Here is a 24,169-nt window from a genome sequence, read left to right as displayed (position 1 = left end):
GAAAATCTTTTAAAATTCAGGTTTCAAGATAAAATAGCACAACATAAGAGAGACTATCTAACAAATTGACAATAAAAACAAAACAAAATATTTAAAAAATATTTAATAAAAATACGATAAAAATTCGAATTTTTTTTAGAGTATTAATTAATTTAAGATAAAAATAAACAACCTAAATCCTAATTGATTTATACTCTAAAAATAACTCTAAAATAGAATAAAATATTTCCTGTAGAATCACATACAAAGGAGAATCAAAAAACATAAAAAACAAATCAAAATATTGCAAAATTCCATATAGAATATAAAATGGACTCACCATCCATGGCTTCCAAAGAATCTCTTTTGGTGGAATATCTATAAAAAAACCTGAAGAAAAGAATTTGAAATTAGCATGGCAAGTGATGAACGAAATTGACCTTGAAGTCAAACATGAGTGAATGAAAGTTAAAGGTAAAGTAAAATAAAATTGAAAAAAACCATAACATATTATGCAAGCAAAGGAAGAAAATAATTTGAAACCTCCATCTGCAACCTTCCCAATCAGTCCAAGGCAGCAAATCGGAGGGATGCGATTGCAAGTCGATGGCAAAGTGGTTCCGTTGAGAGATGAGACGATTTTGTGGGGGTGGTTCCGTTCAGTGGAGAGATGAGATGAAAATTGCATGGAGGAGATGAATTCCATGGAGGAGATAGTGGAGGTAGGCAGAGTTTTAAGAGGATTTTTGCTGATGGGATGTATTATTGATTTAAATCACTTATCACAAATTTTATATGAAGATAAAATCATGAAATAAACAACATAAATCCTAATCAAATCTAAAATTAAAAAATGTACCAAATAAATATAGATAAAAACTATCAAAATCTAGCAAATCACAATAAAAACTCATAAAATCAGGAATTAATTAAAAATCCGAAAATTCAATAAAAATACCATAAAAAAATAAATAATAATACAAATTAAGATAAAATACAGAAATAAACAACATAAATCCTAATCAAATCTAAAATTTAAAAATGTACTAAATAAAAATAGATAAAAACTATCAAAATCTAGCAAATCACAATAAAAACTCATAAAATCCGGAATTAATTAAAAATCCGAAAATTCAATAAAAATACCATAAAAATTAATTAATACTCTAAAAATAAATCAAAAATAAATTAAGATAAAATCAAGAAATAAAAAACCTAAATCCTAATCAAATCTAAAATTTAAAAATGTATTTTTTTATTAAGGAGAAATAAGGCAAGGAAAAATCAGGGCACATGTGGCAAGTGGGGCCAAGGAGAAATAGCTTACATGTAAAATATTAGGTGAGAATTAATCTGGGAGCGACACGTCATTAACTTGGCATGTGAGAGCGACACGTCATGCTAGAAGTTGTTCTTTTCTAATATATATAAAATTTAAAAATGTTCTAAATAAATATAGATAAAAACTATCAAAATCTAGCAAATCACAATAAAAACTCATAAAATCTGAAATTAATTAAAAATCCGAAAATTCAATAAAAATACCATCAAAAAATAATTAACTCTAAAAATAAATAATAATATAAATTAAGATAAAATACAAAAATAAACAACATAAACCCTAATCAAATCTAAAATTTAAAAATGTACTATAAAAATAGATAAAAACTATCAAAATCTAGCAAATCACAATAAAAATTCATAAAATCCGGAATTAATTAAAAATCCGAAAATTCAATAAAAATACCATAAAAATTAATTAATACTCTAAAAATAAATCAAAAATAAATTAAGATAAAATCAAGAAATAAAAAACCTAAATCCTAATCAAATCTAAAATTTAAAAATGTATTTTTTTATTAAGGAGAAATAAGGTAAGTAAAAATCAGGGCACATGTGGTAAGTGGGGTCAAGGAGAAAGAGCTTACATGTAAAATATTATGTGAGAATTAATCTGGGAGCGACACGTCACTAACTTGGCCTGTGAGAGCGACACGTCATGCTAGAAGTTGTTCTTTTCTAATATATATAGATATAGATAGATGAGGATTAAAGGGTTTTGTTGTTAATTTATCTTGTTTACATAAACACTCAATTGAATTCCGGAAAATCAGAAAATGTATTTTAATATTTAGGCTTAATTCTCAAATTAGTCCCTGTCTTTGTTTCGCCGTCTGAACCAGGTCCCTGATCGGAAAAATTTGTGCAAAAAGTCCCTATGAATGAAAATCGTTTGGGGCAAGTCCTCGCCGGAGCCCGGAGCTCCGGCGAGTGATGAAGTGGCGTGATGACTAGATAAAAACTGATGACATGGCATTAAAAAAAAATTATTTTAACATTAAATTAAACATAAACTAATTTGTTTTAATCCTCAATTAACAAACTTAAGCATATTTCCCCAAACCTTTTCCTAATTACCCACTTATTACCCTCAATTCCTAAACCCAATCCCAATTCCATTTCCTAAGTTCATCTGCATTCTTAACTTTTCATGTGAGAACCTAAGTTCATCTGAGAAACCTAAGTCCAATCCTTCCTGTGCGTTCGTTCGTTCTTCTGGCAAAGTGGATATACATTTCTTTCCTGTTCGATTTGGCAAAGTGTGAAGTAAGTAGACAACTCAACTCTCGATTAAGCATTGTGTTGATTATTGTGGTGATTATTCCTTTCGATTAAGCTTATTCTGAGGTGGGTTTTGGGGTTTTTCATTCTCGATGGGTTTTGGGGTTATTCTGAGATGGGTTTTGTCGTTGTGGTTTTCATGGTCGATGGGTTTTGGGGGGTTTTCATGCTCGACTCAGGGATGGGTTGGGGTTTGCATGCTCGATGGGTTTTGGGTCTGGTTTTGGGGTGGGTTTTGGGGCTGGTTTTGGGGTGGGTTTCGAGTGCATTGCTGTGGAATGATTCTTTGGGTTTCTATTTTAGGGATTAATGTTCACTTGCTATTTAGGGGATTTGCAGGATGGTGTTTACCTTCATTGTTCGCCATGGTGGTTGGTTTGGAACCTCCCCTTACTGCCATTATTTTGGTGGTGGTCGAAGTGTTTTTCCTGATCAAGATGAAGATAGATGGTCATACATTGACACTGTTGACATGATCAAAGAGCTGGGATACAAGGAGTTTAATTTGTGGTGGTCATACATTGACACTACTGAGGATGTTCCTAAAGAAGTGTTCAGGCCTTACAAATCTGATTCTGATGCACTGGAAATGGCTACGATTGCTGCTTCAAAGGGTGAAGGTGTCTTGTTTGTTGAAAATCTGTCAAAAGAGCCACTCTCAATGCATGTTAGAAATTTTGAACCAATTGTACCTTCTGTGGTGAATGAAAAAGAGAAAGCTAGAAAGAAGAAGGCTCAACCAACAAAGATGAAAACTGTTAGAAGGTCCCACCGGTTACAAGCTGTGGTGAGGAAATCAAATAACTTGGGCAAGCCAAGCCTAGTTGTTATTTCTGATGATGAGGACTTGCATGGTGAAGTCACTCTTCATTCTCAGTTTCCAATTGATGAAAATGTTCCTGAAAATGGGATTGCTCCTGATGTTACAGTGTCTGAACCTTTGCAGGTTACTGAAAATGTGCCTGAAAATTTGAGTGCTCCAATGGCTCCAGCTGTTGATGAAATTGTGCCTGAAGTCCAGGTTGTTCCTGAAAATGTGCCTGAAGTCCAGGTTGTTCCTGAAAACTTGGTTGAATCCGACAATAATATTCCAAAAGTTATTGATGGAGATGATGATCAGAGTGATGTGTCTAATCAAGGCATTAGACTTGAGGATAGTGAAGAAGAAAGAGACCTTCAACAAGAAGATGAATTAACGAACCCAGCTTTTGTAGAGGCAGAGGATTTGTTGAATAAGCATATCACACAAATGCTTAATGGTAGGTCTGCTGATGGTATGGGGATGGCTTTTGGGGATGACCCTGACTTTGATGGAGGGTATGAGAGTGAAGATTTGGAAAGTGTGGCAACTGATTCTGAGATGGAAGATGTTCCTAGGAGAAGATACCCAAAGTTTGTGGAGGAGCGTTTGGGCCCAGATTTCAAATTCATTCTTGGAATGGACTTTGCATCCCTTGATCAGTTCAAGGAAGCTCTAACTGATGTTTGTGTAACGAATGGCAGAGAATACAAATTCCTGAAAAATGATAGCATTAGGTGCAGGGTGGCGTGTAGAAGTGATGATTGTCCATGGCTCATTCTGTGTAGCAAGGTTGGTAACAAGAAATCTTACAGAATCAAAACTCTAGTTGATAACCACACATGTGCTAGAGTGTTTGATAATAAGTCTGAAAATATAAAGTGGGTGAAGAAGAAGCTGTTGAATACAGTCAGGACAGTCAACAAAATCAGCACCAATGAAATTGTAGATGACTTCAGAGTTAACCTTGGGACTGGTATAACCAGATACAGAGCATGGAAAGGCAAACAGTTGGCAACTGAAGAGGTTGAAGGTGCTGTTGAATTACAGTATACCCTCTTGTGGAGATTTAGTAATGAATTGAGAGCAAGGTCAGCAGGAAACACATGCAAGATGAGCTTTGAATCACCCAGAACCACATTGTTTCCTAGATTCAGCAGATATTATATGTGCTTGGATGGCTGTAAAAGAGGGTTTCTAGCTGGATGCAGGCCATTCATAGGCTTGGATGGATGCCATCTCAAGACTAAACATGGAGGGATACTGTTGGCAGCAGTTGGTAGAGATGCAAACGAGCAGTATTTCCCTCTAGCCTTTGCTGTTGTTGAATCTGAAACCAAAGATAGTTGGAGATGGTTTATGGAGCTTTTGATGGATGACATAGACCCCACAAGATCAAGCAGATGGGTATTTATCTCCGATCAACAAAAGGTAATTGTGATCTTATTGTCATAAGTAAACTCATTTTTGTCATTAACTCTACCTATCCTAATGTAATTAAAATGATTACAGGGATTGATGGAGGTCTTCAAAGAAGATATGCTGCAAGGTGTTGAACATAGACTATGTGTAAGGCATCTTTATGCAAACATGAAAACTAAATTTGGAGGTGGTGTGCTTCTAAGGGACCTAATGATGGCTGCTGCCAAGGCTACATATGAAGCAGCTTGGAAAGAAAAAATGCAGCTAATAAAGGAGCATAACGAAGTTGCTTTCCACTGGTTGATGGAGAAGCCAACTTCAAGCTGGTGCAGACATGCTTTTAGTTGGTTCTCTAGATGTGATGTGGTTATGAACAACCTATCAGAAGCCTTCAATTCTGCAATTATATTGGCCAGAGACAAACCTATCCTAACCATGATGGAGTGGATTAGGACCTATGTCATGGGAAGGTTCCCAGCAATGATGGAGAAGCTGAACAAGCATCCTGGACAAATCATGCCTAGGTCATTGAAGAGGATATCACATGAGGTTGACCACAGTAAGAACTGGGTCACTAGGGCTGTTGGTGTTCTAATGTTTGAGGTTCGCCATCTAATCACTTTGGAGAGACATGTTATCAACTTGAGGGATAGGACTTGTTGCTGTAATTTCTGGCAGTTGAATGGCTTTCCATGCAGACATGCAGTGGCTGCAATTTCTTTTCATGGCCATGATCCAAAGGCCTATGTACATGAGTGCTACCAGAGGGCTGCTTATAGAGCAACATATGAGAATCTTGTCACACCATTACCTGGACCTAACCAGTGGATTGTTACTCCACATGATCCTGTATGCATTATGCCACCATTGTATAAGAGAAGAGCTGGTAGGCCCAAGAAATTGAGGAGAAGAGACCCATGTGATGATCTTAATCCAAGTAAATTAAAGAGAGGGGGTGCAGCTTGGAAGTGCAGCAGATGCAAGCAATACAGGCACAATAAGAAGACCTGTAAGAACCCTATTCAGGAAGACCAACCTGCTGGGAATGATGGAGCTGAGGATGGACCACAAAATGATGTACCTGAGGCTGAACCACAAAATGATGGACCTGAGGATGGACAGAATGATGGACCTGCTGAGAATCAAAAGAAAACAAAGGTAACAAACCAAAGATTTTCTTGTTGTATTTATATGCCTTATTTGATGATGTCAAAAAGCTTTAAAAAATGTTTAATATGTTTTGCAGAAAAAGGGTTTTAAGAAATGCAGTAGATGCAAGCAGTATGGGCACTATAAAAACAAATGTAAGAACAACCCTGAAATCATCCCCATATTTCAAGCTCCTGCTCCTTCTCTTCCTGGTATTGTTATCAGGGAGCCAAGCAATAATCTCACTGCACCTGCCCCAGTACCTCTTACTTCTGGAAAAGGGGTATTATTCGATCTCATATCTATTTGGATCTATTTTCATCTTAATTTCCTAGAATCTTGTATGAAAAAGCCTACCTTTAATTCCAGAAGGAAAAAGTCCATGATGCTCCAAGATCTGAGGTTCAAAATTGGAGTCAAGGATATACTGTGACAAGGAATCATGGAGCTGCAAGCACTTCTGCTTCTATCCTCCAAGTTGGGACTGCATCTGAGACTTCCAGGACAGTAGATGGGGCTGCAGCTGTTACAGGAAATGATTTTCCCATGGCTTCAGGAGATCAACAAGTTGTTGAAGACACTTTACCAACACAGTGCAGCGTTGTCTTGGACAAAACTGTGGGAGAATCTTCTTGACCTTGCTTTGGATGAAGGGAATTACTTTTTGAGAGTGGGAAGGGATAGCTTTTTGTGTGAGGGAATCAAGATCTGACATGGTTCACATGGTTCTTTATTTTTCTTTCTTAAGTAGTTGAATGTGGACCACATGGCCACTAGGATGGTCGAATGTTTTGTAATATTAATGGGTTTTGGTGGACCACTTACTTTGGCCACTAACTTGCTGGATTTGAAATGCATTTTAAATGCTTTTAGCTATCTTTATCCTTCTGTAAACAATGACAATTGGGGTACTTTAACTCCTCCTTATGCATTGATGGTTTACACTCATCTATTTAATTGTCTATGTTGGTTGGATATTTTTAGCTATTTTTAGTACATGGGAACATACACAAAATACTTCCTGATAGTACACAAGATGGAACATACAGCCTTGAACATGCCATTAACAACTCCTTTTCATTACATTCAGTACATGGAACATACACAAAATACTTTCTGATAGTACACAAGATGGAACATGAAGGCTTGAACATGCCATTAACAACAAACAAAATGAAGGCTTGCACATGCCATTAACAACAGACAAAATGAAGGCTTGGACATGCCATTAACAACAGACAAAATGAAGGCTTGAAAATGCCATTAACAACAGACAAGTCTAGATAGATAACCAAACATAATTAAACTAAGGCCTTAAACTAATTCTTTCAAGGCTTTCTTTCAACATGCAGCCTTCTTTCAAATCCTTCTTTCAACCCTTTCTCATACAGAAACACCATATTGATACTGTCACAGCAACCAGAGTAAAGAAACATGAGAGCTTCTTCTGGAATCTTTCAACTTCAAGCTTCATCTTGAGCTTCTTAATCTTTTTGTTCAAATCAGAAACAACATTAACATTAACAGAGTTTGAATTCCCAATCTCAGAATTATAACTCATTGCATGACCTTCAACTGCATCTCTTCCCTGAACTGCATCTCTTCCCTCATATGGATCATCAATCCAAAAAAAGAAACCACAATTATGTGGAAGCTGCCACAAGAATACATTTTAGTTACAGATTTTTCAACAAACACAAGCTTAAACTCATTTTGGAAGGCCATACACTTACTTGCCAATTTCTGCATCTGAGAAATCTCCTATCCGAGTTATGTCGAGTACCAGCAGTGTAAATGATCAGAGGAAGACCACATTGACATCTAGCACTTCCACCTGCAGTGATTGTCTTCGACCTTGTGCGAGATGAAGAAGCAGATGAAGAATTCATGGTTTGTGAGAGGAACGCGACTCAGGGAATCTGAAAGGAGAAATCTGAAAGGAGAGGAACGCTTATCAGGGAAGAGGAACGAACGACATGAAGAGGATCGAACGCGACAGAGAAGAAGGCGACTGGAAGAACGCGACTTGAAGAGGATCGAACGCGACTGATTCTGAAACTCGAAGAGAAGAACCTCGACTCAGGGAAGAGAAAAACGCGACTCAGGGAAGAGGAACGTGACTCAGTGAAGAGGATCGAACGAATATGTGAAGAAGATGGGATGAAGAGATGAAATCAAACACTCAGATGTGAAGAACATGGGATGAACCCTAATTTCAACAGGTGAACGAAATTGGGATTGGGATTGGGATTGGGATTGGGAATTGAGGGTAATTAGGAAAAAGGTTGGGGGTATATGTTTAAGTGGGTTAATTGATGATTAAATCAAGTGGGTTAATTGAGGATTAAATCAAGTTAATTTAGGTTATTAAATGGTAAATTAATTAATTTTTTTTTAATTTTATTTAATGCCATGTCATCAGTTTTTATCTAGTCATCACGCCACTTCATCACTCGCCGGAGCTCCGGGCTCCGGCGAGGACTTGCCCCAAACGATTTTCATTCATAGGGACTTTTTGCACAAATTTTTCCGATCAGGGACCTGGTTCAGACGGCGAAACAAAGACAGGGACTAATTTGAGAATTAAGCCTAATATTTACTACTAAAGTTAAAAATAAATGTAACTATGTCTACTACATGACATAGTATGATTGGATGTAATAACGACGCATCACAATTAAACTCTAATAATAACTCATTTAATTAGCCTTAACAAGTTTAATTAGATTGAAAATAAAATTAAAGTTAGAAATAAAAAAAACAAACTAGATTACTCAACACACGGAGATGGTTCTCGCTGGTCGCATTGCACTAATAGTTGTTGTACAAAGTCATCATGGCATCTAAATATTGCTCCAACATTTGAATTTACACGCCTCACTGTGTTTTGTAGTTGTGATTTTCGCCTGGACAGAACTTGTCAAATCATCCAATCTCCTCGCCTCCTATTTTGAGTAGTTATAAAATTAGGCTCATTTATAGATTTTAGAGAAAAATTGCTAATTTGGAAATCCTAATCTAAGTCCATTTTTCCCACATTGATCACAAACTTGCAGGGGAGGTACTGCTTGCATCGTGTTTTCTTGAGTTGTCACTAGAGTCCACCCTATTATCTAATAATTTTGAGACCTCAATTTCGAAAGTGAGGCACTCAAACATCACACTCTCCTCCACAAATTTTCACGTCATATCTTTCTCTAAATTTACATTCTCTCTCTTCATTTGTTCCACTGTGCACCACACGCGCTCTTCTCTGGTTGCAATTTCTTCCTCCCGTATTTTTCTCATCCTCACTCTATCACATAATGGCTTTGACATATTCAACAAAGAAATAATGACTTTTATGTTGATTAACCTCTAAATTCCAATTCTGCACCAAATCTGTTAACGCAAATCAAGTAAAGCACATCTCAAATTCTCTGATCTAAGGTATGATTTGAATTCAAATTCTCCCCAAATCAGCAATCGGATTTTTTTCTTCCCTCAAATCTCTCTTCCAAATTCCAAATTTATTTAATGACCCCAAAACTTCTTCATCAGCATGGGCATCTCTGAAAGATTTTATCATTTTAGGTTCCCTGAATTTTTCCGTTATGTACACTCTGCACATTGTTCTGTTTTAGAGTTTTAGGCATGACTTTTTGAACTTCGAATGGAATGGCATCTTTACGATACAATCATATGTTGTGGGAAGTTTCTTTATGATTTGCTATTTGGGATTGGATTCTAATGTTTTCCCTTATGTTATTTGTTGGGTTGCAGGATAGAAATAAAAAACTGTTTTACAAACTTCTAACTGACCATGTTGGGGAGTTACTCCCAGTTGTCTATAATGGCTTTGTGTTGTCCATCTAATGCCTCTTTTTCCTTCCACTTATTCTTTTTCCTTCTAAACTGTTATGCATGATCAAAAAATTCATCTTTCTAAAGTGAGATTTAATTAAATAAAATAAACTAAATTAATGAATAAGTAGTCATTTTGCATCATATTTTTTTTGAAATCATTTCGCATCATATTATTCTGCTATAAGTTTTTTTTTGAAAGTGCTATAAGTTAAATTTACTGCTCAGTGATAAAGTTGCAATCCTATGATTATACAATATGTTCTAAATTCGAGTTTGTTGGGGGGCTAAGACTATATAATAGGTAGGAGTATTAAGAGTTTCATAATAGGATTTACTATTTGATTGAGAATACTACTTCCAGAACTTAAACATTTGAAAGTGTTTTTTTTTTTGGAATGAGAAGCAAGCAAAAACTTGGAAGCAAAAAAGTTTACTCTTTTAGAATTGAAAGTTCAAAAATAAAAAAATAGTTTCCAATCTGGAAATGTACATTTTTTCCCTGTTAATTATACTACTGGAATTTGAATTTCTGGAAGCCAAAAATTTTATATTTCCAAACGTTAAGATTCATAAGTTAACAAAATTAGCCTCTGGAACTTTTTTTTTGATATCAGCTTCCGGAACTTAAACTTTCAAATGTGTAAATTTATTTTTTGCACATATTTTGTTAGATAAATATATAACATGTAATATATTAATTTACCTTTCTATAAATATTTAGACCCTTAAAAAACAAGTTATGATAAAATTAATTATGTGTTATTGAGTCTTAGATAATATTTTCTCTTTTATTTTCTTTCAATATGTAATCCGATATTATATATGTAAATGTTTGAGTATTAAATCAAATTAAAAAAGTCGGATTTTATATTTTTTTCAAATATTATTTTAATAAAATAATAATAAAAAATACAATTTAAATACATTAATTTCCAAAATAACTAGCGGAATTACCCGTGCCCTGCACGGTTGACTTTTGTTATTTATAATTTAAATTTCGTGTAATATTATATTTTGTATCTTTTTAGTAAATATGTTTTAAAAATTGTTTCAATTATATGTTCTTAATAGTGATAATTGTGGATTAATCTACCATGATTTTTTACTCCAAAATTTTTACTTATTTAAATATGAAAAAATTTAAAAATTAAAAATTATAAGACATGTACAGATGTACTCATTATTTTGTATTTTAAATTATAAATTTTGTATCACGCAAATTTTTGTATATACATTAAATTAGTATTTTTAATTTTTTTAATACATGTACTCATTATTAATATTTGATTGATTATTTTTCATATCAATCTTTCTATTTATAATAACAATAACAATAATAATAATATATATTTTGATTCAAAATGTTAATTTTGAAGATAAATCAATATGTAAAAACAAAATGAAACCCCACTTTTACTAAAACTCAAATCAAATCATAGAAAAAATTACCAGATTAAATAAACTAAAATAATAGATAATATACGAAAATTATTTAGATCGAAAGGCTTCTCTTATTTTTTAATAAAGTCTCACGTGGCTATTATTTTTAAGTTTGAACTCATTCCCTTTTTTAGTCTTTGGCTCTTCGATCATACCTTTGGTAACCACCGCCTACCAGGGACGATGGAGGAGAAATCCATTTTATCAATCCAAGCAGATAAATTGAAGGATTTCTGCATGTCTTTCCCCTTCATGATTTAAAAAAGAGGTGAAACAATATATAATGGTGAATCGAAATGGAAGAATGAGTAAATAATAGGATCATGAAATAAGGGTGTTCATGACCGAACCAAAATGAATTAAAACCGCTCAAACCGATCCAAAAAACCTGATAACCAAAAAAACCGAAAAACCGCAAAAACCGATATTTTGTGAATGGATCCGTTTGTTTTCAGTTCCCATGTTAAAATCGAACCAATCCAAACCAAAAGTATTTATTTATTTAAATTTTGACATACATAATTACCCATTTAACCATACTTATGATGTTTTATTCCATGTATACCCAAACCTTTACAGTAATGTGTTTAAACTTTTCCAAGTTAGGAGACATATGTCTTCTTTTCATTCAGCGAAAGTGAAACCATCAATGTTCTGCTTCTTTGTCTCTTACTCAAAACAATACGTTTGTAAAATTGGTTGAAAATCAACTTAGACAGAGTTAATTAGATATTGTACATGAAATGCAGTAGTGTTACAAATCACAGTCATCACTTAGCATGATATCTTCTCTCTGTACAGTGCTACTTGTTTTATGATTTTATTTTCTATTTCGTTATTTATTTCAAAATTTTTAGTTTCTTTGAAAAACTGAAATGCAATCCAATCCAAAATGATAAAAATTGGTTTGGATTTGAAAAAAAATAGTTGAATGATTAAATTATAAAACTGAAACAATCGGATCAGATGAATTTGTCCTTTAAAATCGAACCTCGAACACCCTATCATGAAACATGAAATAAATCATTTTACACAACAAATAAAAGGAGTGAATAAGACTATAAGAGGATAATAATAAACTTATAATATTGCGATCATACAGTGGTGGTGGAGAATTATAAAATAAAAAATGGAATAAAACTCTGAAAACAATAAATCAAAATAAGGTAAACACAATGTCACAAAGAACGGGTGAAAGAGAATGTTATAGATTAAAAAAATAATGTGAGAAATGTCTCAAAAGAGCAAATGAATTCTAACCAACGTGCATGTATAGCTAAATTAATTATTATTGCATTAAGATAAAAAGTATTACCTGACACATGATTGATAAATTATTTTTCTCTATAATTGTTTTAAATGAAAGAAAAATTGAAGGTGAAATCCTTAACATGAAATCGAATAACGAATTGAGAAACTGAAAAATGAAAGGGAGGAAATAGAGGAGTACGAAAAATATGGAAGAAAGTTGAAAATACTTACCATGCAGTAGACGAATGGAGAAAAACAAAACAGGATCAGTTCTTTTCATAAGAAATCCCAAAGATGTTTCATTAATTAAATTATATCAATTTAATTATGAAAATATGGAATATTCCATTTTGAAAATTCAATTATTTAATCAATCTTGTCTAATCTAATTAAAAAAATTCGTTATTTATTTCAAATTATTTCATTGTTCCAATAAATTATTAATTCTTGAGCACCATCGTTTTTAAAATTTGAATTTAAAAACGATAATTAATTATACTTATTAATTTTAGGAATTAATTAGAGGCATTAATTTCAATTATAAGAAATAAAATTTAGGGGTGTAATCAGACCGGATTGGTTCAAATTTATGGTGTTTAAATGTCTGCACCAATCTAACATGTTCGGTTTGGGTTTGTTCAGATTTCAAGATTTTTAATTCTAAATTCGAACAAAACCAACCAGATCTCAATCGGATTGGTTCGGTTCCGATGGTCGGATTTGAAATAAAAAAATATTATTTGGAAATATGCAAAAAAATTAATCTAAAAACGTGAAAAATTATAAAAAATATAGAAAAATCTAACATTTTCAAAGAACAGAACATTCGATAATGACATAAATCATATAATCTAAATAAAAATAACACCTCTAATACAAACATGAATATGTAATGTAATGGGCTGAAAATGTTTGAGATTAATGTAAAAAAATTATCAATTCATTAGATTGATTCGGATTGATCGTTTTTTCAATCCACAAATATGATACCTGAACCGATGGTAATAGAATTCAGTAAATAAATCTGAATCGAACTAATGATCTAATCCAACCCATCGTAATGTGTTTCGGTTCAGATCGGTTTGGTCGGAATCGCGGATCAAACCATACCCGCTTGCACTCCTAATAAAATTTGTAGTAACTAAAATAGGAAGTATTTATGCAATTGGAAAATTTTCGAAAAATTCAAAATAAAAAATTAATGATGCTGAAAATTAAAAAAATTCAATATTTATTTTATTTTCAAAAATTCATTTGCTCATCGCACACATTTTATAATTAATCTAGTATTAAAGGAACTTCGAATTTCATAAAAAATTAATTTATATTTTAAAATAATTTTAACCATAATATTAAGGGAAAACAGATAAATGAATTTTATAACTAAAAATTAAAAGATCCAATATACATTTATTTTAGTTTTTTTTTTTGCTTGGTGTCTTGTTTGTTGCTGGAACTCTTTTGGGCTTTGCCCCTTTTAATATATATTTGGCTTTTCCAAAAAAAAATTAAAAATAAAAAGGATTCCAATTATTTTTATGAATCGTATTTTCAAATTTCTAATATTTTTTTAATATTTGATATATCTTAAAAAAGAATTTAAGGAAAAATAAAAATTGATTTTTTTTATAATCAGAATTGATTATTTGCAAAAAAAATTATATCTAAGGTGGAATTTTTTATAATGGATGAAATGAAATAGGTTCAGAGATGTTCATGTATTGTATCATCTTTTCGAAAATTTGGACGGGGTGAAAATAATATTATTTGGAATTTATATCCTTACTTTGATAGTTTTTATAAGTATTACCTATGTTTTATTCTTAAAAAAATAATTTACCTTTGAGTGTAACAAAAAATAAAATTAATGTGGTTACTGGTATGTAGCAATTTACTTTTGTTGATGTATTATTTTTTATAAGCATTTTTGTAAATTATTTATGTATTGTGTATGTGGCCATAATATTATTAAATTTAGCAATTCATGAGATAAAAAAAGTTGAAATCATTTTTTTTGTTTTCGAGGGAAAATAAATTACTTAATTAAGAGGATACATGTGGCATAGGTCTTCTAGAATAAAACTTTCTTACATTCTTTTCATATTTATATAAATATAGATATAGATAAATTATTATTTGGAAAACGTAGCTTTTAAAATCAACTCTGAAGGAAAGAATCACTTTCTTCAAAGCATCTAGTTAATTATTATGAAGCATCTGCTACCTAGAAGAAACATTAAAGAGGAAAAATTTGTATGGCACTAATTTTAAGGGTATATTATCCAAAAAAAAACCATTTTAAAAGTACCTATAGAAAATTAACCCTGCATATGAATGAAACTAACCTTGAAAGAAAATATGACGGAGCAAAAGGAAATGAGCGAACATAAGTACGGTAGAGTGAATGATGGGGGAAGAGAACGTGAGTGAAAAAGAATATACCTTTAAGAAATTGTTATTGCATCTAAACAAACTCCTTAATGATACCAAAGATAAACATGAATGAGTAATTACTAACAAAAATTGTTATTGCATCTAAACAAATTGTTATTGCATCTAAACAAACTCCTTAAATCGTGAGTTACAACGAATAAGAAGGTCTTGCGTTTATAATTAATAGTAAACATATAAGAATTACAATTTAAATTAGTGTGTTTTAATTGCTAACAAAAAATATAGTCTGATTTGATTTATTATTATATTATACTGTATTAATTAGAATAACTAAATAAGGAATTATTAAGAGTTTTTTTTCATTCCATGGAATGATTAGGAGTTGATATAACTGAATAATGGAAAACATTTAAAAGTGTATATTTTATAATTGAATCACAAAATTGATTGTGCTAAATAAATTATTTGAATTTGAAACACTTGCTAATTTAAATGTTAAAATTATTTATAAAATTAACTAAATAATTTAAATATGCGAAGTAGATGACTTTTTTTTTTGAAAGTAGAAGTAGAGAACTTGAATACGGGGCATTAATAATTTTTTGACCAATATATGCAGATATATCTTTGTAAGAATAAGAGTCATAAATATAGTAATAATTACTTGAGATTGATTGCTCTTTATATTCCTTAATTGACTAATTTGAATTTAAATTTTAAAAAATTTACTTATATAAATTATTTAATATTTATAACTTAATTTAAATAAATTACATCATATTGATATTTTCGAATTTCTTATTTTTCTTATAATATTTGATATATTTAAAAATAATTTCAAGTAAATTTTACTTTAAAAATATGAAATTTTATAATAGTAGAGGATATTAAATATGGTGAGAGATGATCATATGCTCTTTTTTTGAAATTTGCCGACATGATCATATGAAATAAAAAATGTGGGAGTACCAAAATAAAAAATTTAATTAGAAAAAGAACTAATATCCTTACCATATAGTTTTCATAAGTAATATTGATGTTTTATTCTTATTTTTTTTACTTCTAAGTGTAAAAAAAAATGAAGTTACCGGTTTCAAAATAAATTTCTTTAAGTTTATATTTTTATAAACTCTTTTTCAAAATTATTAATTTAGTGTGTATGTTGTCATGGGTATTATTGAACATAGCAATTAATGTGACAAAAAAAGTGGAAATGAGTTTTTTTTTATTTTGGAGGGAAAATGAATCATTTAGGAAGGTACATGTGGCATAGGTCTTCTAGAAGAAAACCTTATTTTCATATATATATATATATAGATCCCGTGCAAATGCACGGGCTACTTACTAGTTTCCAATTATTTGGCAATGACATCATGCTATGTAATCACGGTTGAATAAGTCTCAACATAATAAGCAATTGCATGATTTTTCAGGATTTTTCTGTCATGAGTAGCAGCTAGTAGTAATTAAGTCATGTCCTAAATGACACGTAACACTTCTAATACAATCTTCTTTAGCATTATTCCTCCGCAAGTAACATCTATTGCAATGGAACGAGCCTCCATAAAATATATGTACTTGGGATTTGGGATGCCTTCACTTAACCATGGTGAGAACACAATTTGAGATTTTCTTGAAATCGCTTATAAGTCTCATAAAGTGACTCCTGCTTTAATTTAGCAAAGTTCACAATATCTTTTTGGACTTTGTCATAAATTTATTGGTGCACTCCTCCTAGGAAGTACACATCCTTCAAACTAGGAGGTCAACTAATCGAATGGAATATCTGAAAGAGAATAATGTCAGTAGCTAGGCACATTGTTGTACTTCATTGTGTTCATGATTCTGAAAATCTTCTTCATGTGAACCAGTATAACCTGGATTGCAAGAAAATCTCCACTCCCATTGCACGTTCTTTATTTTTTCCTCACGTTGCCTATTTCTCTGGCTGCACGTTGGCACAAAAGCTTTACAAAAGGAGTCTTGAAACGTTTTTCTCAACCCAGAAAAACAGAACATACAATTGCCTTCTTCTTCCCTTAATTTTCATTGGTTTTCCATTAATCAATATTCAAAGAGCACTGTTTGTTCATCTAGTTCAGGGATCTGTCGCTGCATACGACAGATTCAACGGGTTGACGTATCTTGGGAGAGGAGCGCATCAAGTTCTTAATCTACCCAGTGCAGTTGGGGCGTTTTCTCTCTAAGGACAGCGCCTAGCGTGCTTCAACCCAGGCTACTCTGAACTCATTCTCTTGTTATTTTAATTATAGGCTTATTTGTCTGTTATGTTGCATTGATTGTTTCCTGCCTTGTCTGTTGTCTGCTGGTTTTCACGTGTTCAGTTTCTGTTTGTGTTTTCCACTGATCAAAAAATCTAACATTCTTAGAGAGAAAAATTTAATTCTGTCTACATCTTCTGTGTTTTGTTCTGTTCAAAATGTCTGCTATGGAAATGCTTAAGGCTATGTCTAGCAAACTTGAAAAATTCAGTGGTGAAAATTTCTATTGTTGGCAACAACAAATGAAATTTTGGCTTACTGAGTTGAGTCTGTTCTCTGTGATTTCTGGTTCTAAAACTGGAAAACAAACAACATCATCATCTAAAGAGGTTGTTGAAATTGATGGTACTAAAACCCCTGCTAGTACTAAAGAGGATGCTAATGATGATGCAACAGATAAAGATATCTTGTGTCATGGTCGTATTTTGAGTGCATTGTCTGATAATATTTATAAAATATTTTGTCATACCAAAACTGCAGTTGAGTTATGGGAAGCCCTTGAAAAGAAATATGGTTCAGCTGAGAAAGGGTTAAGTCGTTATTCTTGTGAAAAAATGATTGAGTTTCATATGGTTGATAAGAAGTCTGTGTCAGATCAAATCCATGAGTTTGAAAATATTGTTTATGACATGAAACTGAAAGGAATTGTTTTGCCTGATGTCATGCTTGTGACCTTCATGATTTCAAAATTGCCTCCTTCTTGGTCTGATTTTGCTAGAAGTTTGAAACATAAGCCTGAAGGTTTTACTTTTGATGAGTTGCTTATCTGTCTGCGTATTGAGGAAAAACATCGTCTTTCTCAAAAGAATTTGCAAGCCTCTAATTTTCAAGCTAAAGTCCACATGGTTGAAGGCTCTAGTAAATCCTCTTTAAAGTCCTTTAATAGGCATGGGCCAAACAGATATAAGTCTTTCAAAAAACCAGCTTTCTCTAAAAATAAAGACAATGCTCCTAATAACAACAATAGGCATGTGGCTAAAATTCAAGGGAATGAGACCTTTTGCTTTATATGTGGACGAGCGAATCATGTTGCTAAGAACTGTTTTCAACGTCGTCGTCAACCAATGTCTACCCATAAGCCTGAAGCCAATGTTGTCTCTGTGGGTGCTGCCTCCAATTCCCTATCTGACAGGTACCATGTCACTGGCCCAGAGTTAAACTTTGATTTTAACTCAAATGATTGGTTTTTAGACTCTGGAGCTAATGTTCATGTGTGTACTGATAAAAAATTCTTTTCTTTATACCAGGAATCAAGTACACGAACTGTGAGCATGGGGAATGGGAGTGTAAGACCCAAGTTTTTAAGCTTAGAATAAGTGGAAGAGATTTCCATTTACGATTAGGCTTGACGTATCGTGAAGGAAAAACCTGAACAAGAGTTTATCGAATGAAATAAATTTATGAAGGAGAAAGTTCAGGAAAAGTCTAAGGATTGTATCCGAATCGATAAAAGGTATAGCACGATCGATTCACTTAAGCCTAGGACAAGAACCTTAGGAAAAGACTAAGTTCCACCCTTGGAACACTGTAGGAATTTATTCCAAAAAAAAAACTTCAGAGAAATGTTAGAACTTCTCTTTTTCCATATATCACAATCGTTTCGAGGCGAAACTCTAGAATCTACGAACGTCCGATTCCAATCATCGGAAGTTTGCCGAAACCAAAACCCTGGTATTTCAAAACCCTAGAATCAACCGTCAATGAAGACTTTTTCTATTCAGAGCTTCAAATGAAGATTCTACACGCGTACACCCATTTCTCTTGATGTTTTCAATCTTTCTTCAGAAGGAAGTTTTCTATTCCGACATACGATGCAAAAAGTAACTTATCGGGTAAAATAGTTTTTACACCGACTTTGCATTAGTCACTTAAAATACAAGGAGACCTCTGTTGAGTTTTGGTATTATGTCGCCAAAACCTATCTTAGAATTCATGGAGAATGAAGCCGGAAAAATCGGAATCGCGAAACTTTCGTTTTCCCGCGTTTTGCCAACCTCTATATATAGCATTAAAAACAAGCCTCGAAAACCAAAAATCATACCGATATTTCTTTGAAGAATTAGAAGATTCAGCGGGGAGAATATCGTGTCTAAAATACGTTGGAATCAGTAGGAAGAATCGGAAATCACTCTCATATTTTTATCTTAACTCTATGAGCTAAATCCTCCGATATCTAAACAAATCTGTACCGGTTTACAAAATATCTATTCATCCTTATCCGATCTTTGATATATATCTACTCACTTCTTGGTTAATGGATCATTTTAATTTGCTCAAAGTGATCATAATTTATATTTTACTATTTCATAAAGATCCTCATAATTTTTAGTATAGTTATATATCCATTATATATTTTTCTCTTAACTTTGTGAGCTAAATTCTTCAGTGTCTAAATTAATTTATACCAGTTTACAAATATCTTTTCAAAATATCAATCCAACCTTATCACTCCACGTCCCTCCAGCTTTGCCCCACCACATGTTGATATATTTTCCAAGCCCCTGAACACCATCAGACAAGGCAATGTACAAAGCCACAAACATATATATAAGGAAACTCAATTCCTTTCCTTTTCACGCACAAGCATCTGATCTTTCTTTCTTGTTTTCTTTTTTTTTTTTCTTTTTTTTTCTTCTTCTTGCTGCAGCAACAACACGCACACCATGCCTTCTAATTCTTCTCATCACCAATTTCTTCTTCATTTTTCCTTGTTGCAACAAACGACCCACGCACCATAGTCATTCATCACCATGCCAATTTTCTCATCACCCTTCAAGCACCAAACCCGCGAGCACAAAGGGAGAGAGGGAGAAGAAGTTTTTTCGCCATTTCTTGCTTGATCGTTGATCCAACAGTTGCTACTTCAAGGTTTCGAGGTATAGTCGCTAATCCTTACCTTTGATCGCTTTTTCCATAGCTTTTCTCTAGACTTTTCTGAGCTCATAGTTTTGAGGTTTTTGCAAAACTATCCTGAATATTTCATTTTTGATTCTAAACATCTTCCTTATGTGCCCAAGATCACTTCTGCCGGGTTAGATTTTCCGTTATGTCGCCGGAATTCCGCCGGAATCAATTTGAGCCTAAAATACCCATTTTTGGAGTTTTTGGTGTAAAGCTTCAACCTTTAGGCTGAAAACTATCGCCTTAGCTTAGTGCTAGTAGGATTAGTTGTCATAAACGCCGTTGGTGACGTCCCTGCAAAATTTGGTTTTTGGGATTTCAGTTTTGAAAAATCCTAAGTTAAAAATCATGACCAAAATACCCCTGCGACAGTTTTTGATCCGATAATTTTTCCGAGTTCAGAATACCCTTAGTTACGGCTTATGAAAGCATAGGAACCAAGTTTGATCGAAGAAAAATCGAGCCCCATAATTGCACAAAGTGGCCGAGCCCTATTAGGGGGGAGGAGGAAAATTTCCTTTTCCGAAAACTTGTCTTTCGCGCTAGATTATCGTACCTTAGAGTATAGATTACTTCGAGTAACCTTAGTAAGTATCGATAGCTTAGTTTTCGATAGATTCTGATAGTATTTCTGTGGTTTTGCTCTAAAGGTGATTTTGAGGAATTCCCAGAGGAGCAAGCCTTTGATTGTGAACAAGTGTTAGGAGATCGTCCTGGAGAATCTACAGGTGAGGGCTTCTCACTGAATCTCTAGTTAATGCTTAGGGTCGATGTTTCGACATTGTTTACTGTTTATGCACTGGAATTGTGTGTGATTGGAAAATGTTTTCTGAGGCTTCGGCTGACAATTTAGATGATTCATCTACTTAATGTTTTTGAGATTGTCTTACATGCTATGTGCTATGTGGGTAATCTAGGATGTGTGGTGCATGCTTTATATGCTAAGTGCTAAGTGTTTATGATGCGATTTATTGATATATGACATGTTGTTGATTGTGATGATTTAAATATGCTCTGTACTGGAATCTGAGATTCTGAATGGTGAGAATAGCGGGCAGGTCATGCCGATTTTATTTTGAGAGTTTTGAGAAAGTTTGATAGGACGAACGAGGTTCGGGCCTTAATTTTGTTTAGTGGATCGAGACATCCTCTGGAAGCGACTTGGGATTGGGAGATCCTGAAAATGTATAAGACTTGCGATAAGACAAAATGGAATCTATTTTATAAAGAAAATTCATAAGACCTTAAATAACCTCAAAATCTTTAAGTAATGATAACAACCTCGAAGGAAGGCATTGGAAGTCAAATCATAGTTTTGGAAAAACGAGGAGTGTCGTCGGATCCAAGTGTTGAGGAGTTTGGTAAGTTCTGAGTATGTTGGTACTCCTTCGCTCGTTGAGCAGTTTGTTAGCCATCCAAGGGATGAGCCGAGAAGCTTCACTGAGGCGTGAGACCTTGTGAATGCGGGATACTCCACTGAGGCGTGAGACCTTGTGGAAAGCATGGAACTCCACTGAGGCGTGAGACCTTGTGAGAGCATGAAACTTCACTGAAGCGTGAGACTTTGTGAGAGCATTGATGACTCGAAGAGTGATCGTGAGTGTTGCACTCATTTTATGATTATTGTATTTTGTCGCAGAATCGACTTTACCTTAGGGTAAGCTTTTAGAGACATTAATTTAGCTAGAACACGTGGCGACGTGTCGAGTGAGGTCGGAGACGTTGTTTGGCTAATCACTGCATTGCATGCACTCATTAAGTGGTTTAAACACGGCGAGATACCGGACCACGGCGGATTCCAAAATTGGTTATAAGACCAGGATTTCCGCGTAAGAGCGCTGCTAGGTGACTCTTAGTAGCAGACCGAAATGGCAGACCTACGGGTTTATTGCTGATCTGACTACCTTTGTGTGGTGTAAGAGGCACGCGGGCCGAAATGGTCCCACCGTGGCTGGTGCTAGGGCTGATCCGTTGATGTCCATCCGTTCCGGAATGCATATTGGTTGACTGGGTTAACCTGCATTGCATATCATGCAACATGCATACTAATTTAGTTGTCGAATGTGATTGTTATTTGTTAATCCTATTTGGAACATGTTAATTGTTATTATTGCTGTTATGTACATTATGAAATATGCAACCCTAGGATGTTATCCCTAGCTATAAGCCTAAGTGGCTATTTATTATTTGTACCTATTGGGTTTATTATCTACATAGTTCTTTAGAGTTGACCCTCGCGTCTTCTGTGTGTGCTTTGGCGAACAAACGCCCTTTGTCAGATGTCTTTGGCGGGCTGATTCATGATGGTTCATCCTTCGGGAGGAACTAGGGTTGAGATGCGGGAACTGGAGTGCATCGCGGTAGCGAGAGGAGGACGGATGGTGTACATAGACTAGGTCGTTCTGGATTTTAAATTCGGACGACGATCATGCTAGCATGTAGGTGTTAGTGTTGGTGTGAGCTCCTCGAGATGGGATTAGTGTAGGAGTAGAGTCTTAGCTCTGAACATCATTTGTTTTCTTTGGGAACAGGGTAGTTTCCCACCTATAGCTCTTTGTGTGGTTTCTTTACGGGAATCACAGAGAGTTGGTTGGACATAGGAGATCTTGTTTCAGGCCGATGAGCCAGCTCATTCTCAGTTTTGAGGGATGGTGTTGCGGACACTTCACCCTTTTCAATTGGTTTGTATATATTGCCTACGGGCGTTACACTCTCTTACCCGTCACTGGAGGTTTACTCGTGACGTGGCTAGCTATTTACAGCGGGGGCCGTCATATATATTGCATATTAGTTTTATTACTTTTCGCATTTGGGTTTTATTTAATTCAGTCTTGTCTTAGTTATTATCGAAAAAAAAAATATTCACGTTTTTCCGCATTAAGTTTATTTTGGTTACTAAAGTGACGCCACCGAAATCGGGGTGTTACAGGGAGTGTAGCACATGTTGTTGGAGAAGGCCAAATTAGTTTAGAGTTCTCTTCTGGAAAGAGTCTTGTTTTAAATGGAGTTTATCATGTTTCTGATTTTAGGAGAAATTTAATAAGTTGTTCCTTGTTAGTCAAACAAGGTTACAAATTTGTACTTGAGTCAAATAGAGCTGTTATTTCTAGATTTGGTGTTTTTATTGGTAAAGGATACACTTGTGATGGTCTGTTTAAGTTGAATGTTATGCCCTTTTCATCTAATAAAAATTCTGGAAATTCTTCTTTGATTGTCTCCAATGTAGAGTGCACTAATTATTGGCATGGTAGGCTTGGACATGTTAATTTGAATTCTGTTAGAAGAATGATGCTACTTGATCTTATTCCTAAGATGTCTGTTGATGTAAAACAAAAATGTGAAATATGTGTTCAAGCGAAACAACCTAGAAAACCTTTTAATAAATGTGTTGAAAAGGAAACTAGCTTGCTTGAATTAATTCATAGTGATATATGTGATAGCGATGATGTTTTAACTCGTGGTGGTAAAAGATATTTCATCACTTTTATAGATAATTTTTCTAAATATTGCTATGTGTTCTTAATTAATCATAAAAGTGAGCTGTTTGACAGATTTAAAACATATAAAGCAGAGGTTGAAAATCAGTTAGAAAGGAAAATTAAGGTTCTTAGATCTGATAGAGGTGGAGAATATGCTTCTACTGAAATGAGTGAATATTTTGAAATGCATGGTATTGTTCATGAATTTACTCCTCCTTATGCTCCTCAATCTAATGGTGTAGCTGAAAGAAAAAACCGAACTTTACTTGACATGGTAAATTCTATGCTTATAAGTTCAGGTTTACCTAAAAATTTGTGGGGTGAAGCTTTACATACTGCTTGTCATATACTTAATAGAATTCCTTATAAAAATTCTGATAAGACACCTTATGAGTTTTGGAAAAATAGAAAACCAAATCTGAAATATCTCAAAGTGTGGGGGTGTCTTGCAAAGGTCAATGTTCCTATTATCAAGAAAAGGAAAATAGGACCCAAAACTATTGATTGTGTCTTTGTTGGATATTCTTTGCATAGTACTACTTATAGATTTTTGGTTATAAACTCTGAGATTTCTGAAATTTCTAACAACACAATTATGGAATCAC

At 33.7% G+C, this 24,169-nt stretch overlaps 4 protein-coding genes and 1 long non-coding RNA gene across 5 annotated transcripts; 4 read left to right on the top strand and 1 right to left on the bottom strand.

The window, feature by feature from the left end:
* The first annotated feature begins 1,877 nt into the window (after positions 1-1,877).
* LOC130722113 (uncharacterized) lies at positions 1,878-5,126 on the top strand. Its single transcript, XM_057572745.1, has 4 exons — positions 1,878-2,586; positions 2,930-4,831; positions 4,913-5,062; positions 5,109-5,126. Exons 2-4 carry the CDS (start codon positions 2,942-2,944, stop codon positions 5,124-5,126), a joined length of 2,058 nt encoding a protein of 685 aa, XP_057428728.1. The 5' UTR covers positions 1,878-2,586; positions 2,930-2,941.
* Positions 5,094-6,931, top strand: LOC130729830 (uncharacterized). The gene is made up of 3 exons (XM_057581666.1): positions 5,094-5,980; positions 6,069-6,254; positions 6,341-6,931. Exons 1-3 carry the CDS (start codon positions 5,126-5,128, stop codon positions 6,605-6,607), a joined length of 1,308 nt encoding a protein of 435 aa, XP_057437649.1. The 5' UTR covers positions 5,094-5,125; the 3' UTR covers positions 6,608-6,931.
* Positions 6,932-7,343: 412 nt separating this feature from the next.
* LOC130722106 (uncharacterized) lies at positions 7,344-7,860 on the bottom strand. Its single transcript, XM_057572739.1, has 2 exons — positions 7,705-7,860; positions 7,344-7,625 (listed from the first exon to the last, which is right to left on the bottom strand). The coding sequence occupies exons 1-2, from the start codon at positions 7,858-7,860 to the stop codon at positions 7,344-7,346; spliced, it is 438 nt and encodes a 145-aa protein (XP_057428722.1).
* Positions 7,861-17,342: 9,482 nt separating this feature from the next.
* On the top strand, positions 17,343-18,453 carry LOC130722098 (uncharacterized). Its single transcript, XM_057572725.1, has 2 exons — positions 17,343-18,316; positions 18,432-18,453. Exons 1-2 carry the CDS (start codon positions 17,343-17,345, stop codon positions 18,451-18,453), a joined length of 996 nt encoding a protein of 331 aa, XP_057428708.1.
* Positions 18,454-19,651: 1,198 nt separating this feature from the next.
* On the top strand, positions 19,652-23,519 carry LOC130732537 (uncharacterized). The gene is made up of 3 exons (XR_009017064.1): positions 19,652-20,060; positions 20,736-20,813; positions 22,365-23,519. It is a non-coding gene; the product is annotated as an uncharacterized LOC130732537 (long non-coding RNA).
* The last annotated feature ends 650 nt before the right edge of the window (positions 23,520-24,169 follow it).

This window comes from Lotus japonicus, chromosome 1 (assembly GCF_012489685.1).
Source record: "Lotus japonicus ecotype B-129 chromosome 1, LjGifu_v1.2".
Classification (NCBI taxonomy): Eukaryota; Viridiplantae; Streptophyta; class Magnoliopsida; order Fabales; family Fabaceae; genus Lotus; species Lotus japonicus.
Note: the sequence above shows the minus strand (reverse complement) of the source record. Positions and strands in the feature narration are given on the sequence as shown.

What these genes read in the sequence shown, in the direction of transcription:
- LOC130722113 (XM_057572745.1), top strand. Translation starts at nt 2,942, where the DNA reads ATGGTGTTTACCTTCATTGTTCGCCATGGTGGTTGGTTTGGAACCTCC. An exon ending in TTATCTCCGATCAACAAAAG is followed by an intron (nt 4,832 to 4,912) that starts GTAATTGTGATC and finishes AAATGATTACAG; the next exon opens with GGATTGATGGAGGTCTTCAA.
- LOC130729830 (XM_057581666.1), top strand. Translation starts at nt 5,126, where the DNA reads ATGGAGAAGCCAACTTCAAGCTGGTGCAGACATGCTTTTAGTTGGTTC. An exon ending in AGAATCAAAAGAAAACAAAG is followed by an intron (nt 5,981 to 6,068) that starts GTAACAAACCAA and finishes TATGTTTTGCAG; the next exon opens with AAAAAGGGTTTTAAGAAATG. An exon ending in CTCTTACTTCTGGAAAAGGG is followed by an intron (nt 6,255 to 6,340) that starts GTATTATTCGAT and finishes CTTTAATTCCAG; the next exon opens with AAGGAAAAAGTCCATGATGC.
- LOC130722106 (XM_057572739.1), bottom strand. Translation starts at nt 7,860, where the DNA reads ATGAATTCTTCATCTGCTTCTTCATCTCGCACAAGGTCGAAGACAATC. An exon ending in TCAGATGCAGAAATTGGCAA is followed by an intron (nt 7,626 to 7,704) that starts GTAAGTGTATGG and finishes TTCTTGTGGCAG; the next exon opens with CTTCCACATAATTGTGGTTT.
- LOC130722098 (XM_057572725.1), top strand. Translation starts at nt 17,343, where the DNA reads ATGTCTGCTATGGAAATGCTTAAGGCTATGTCTAGCAAACTTGAAAAA. An exon ending in TCCAATTCCCTATCTGACAG is followed by an intron (nt 18,317 to 18,431) that starts GTACCATGTCAC and finishes TCTTTATACCAG; the next exon opens with GAATCAAGTACACGAACTGT.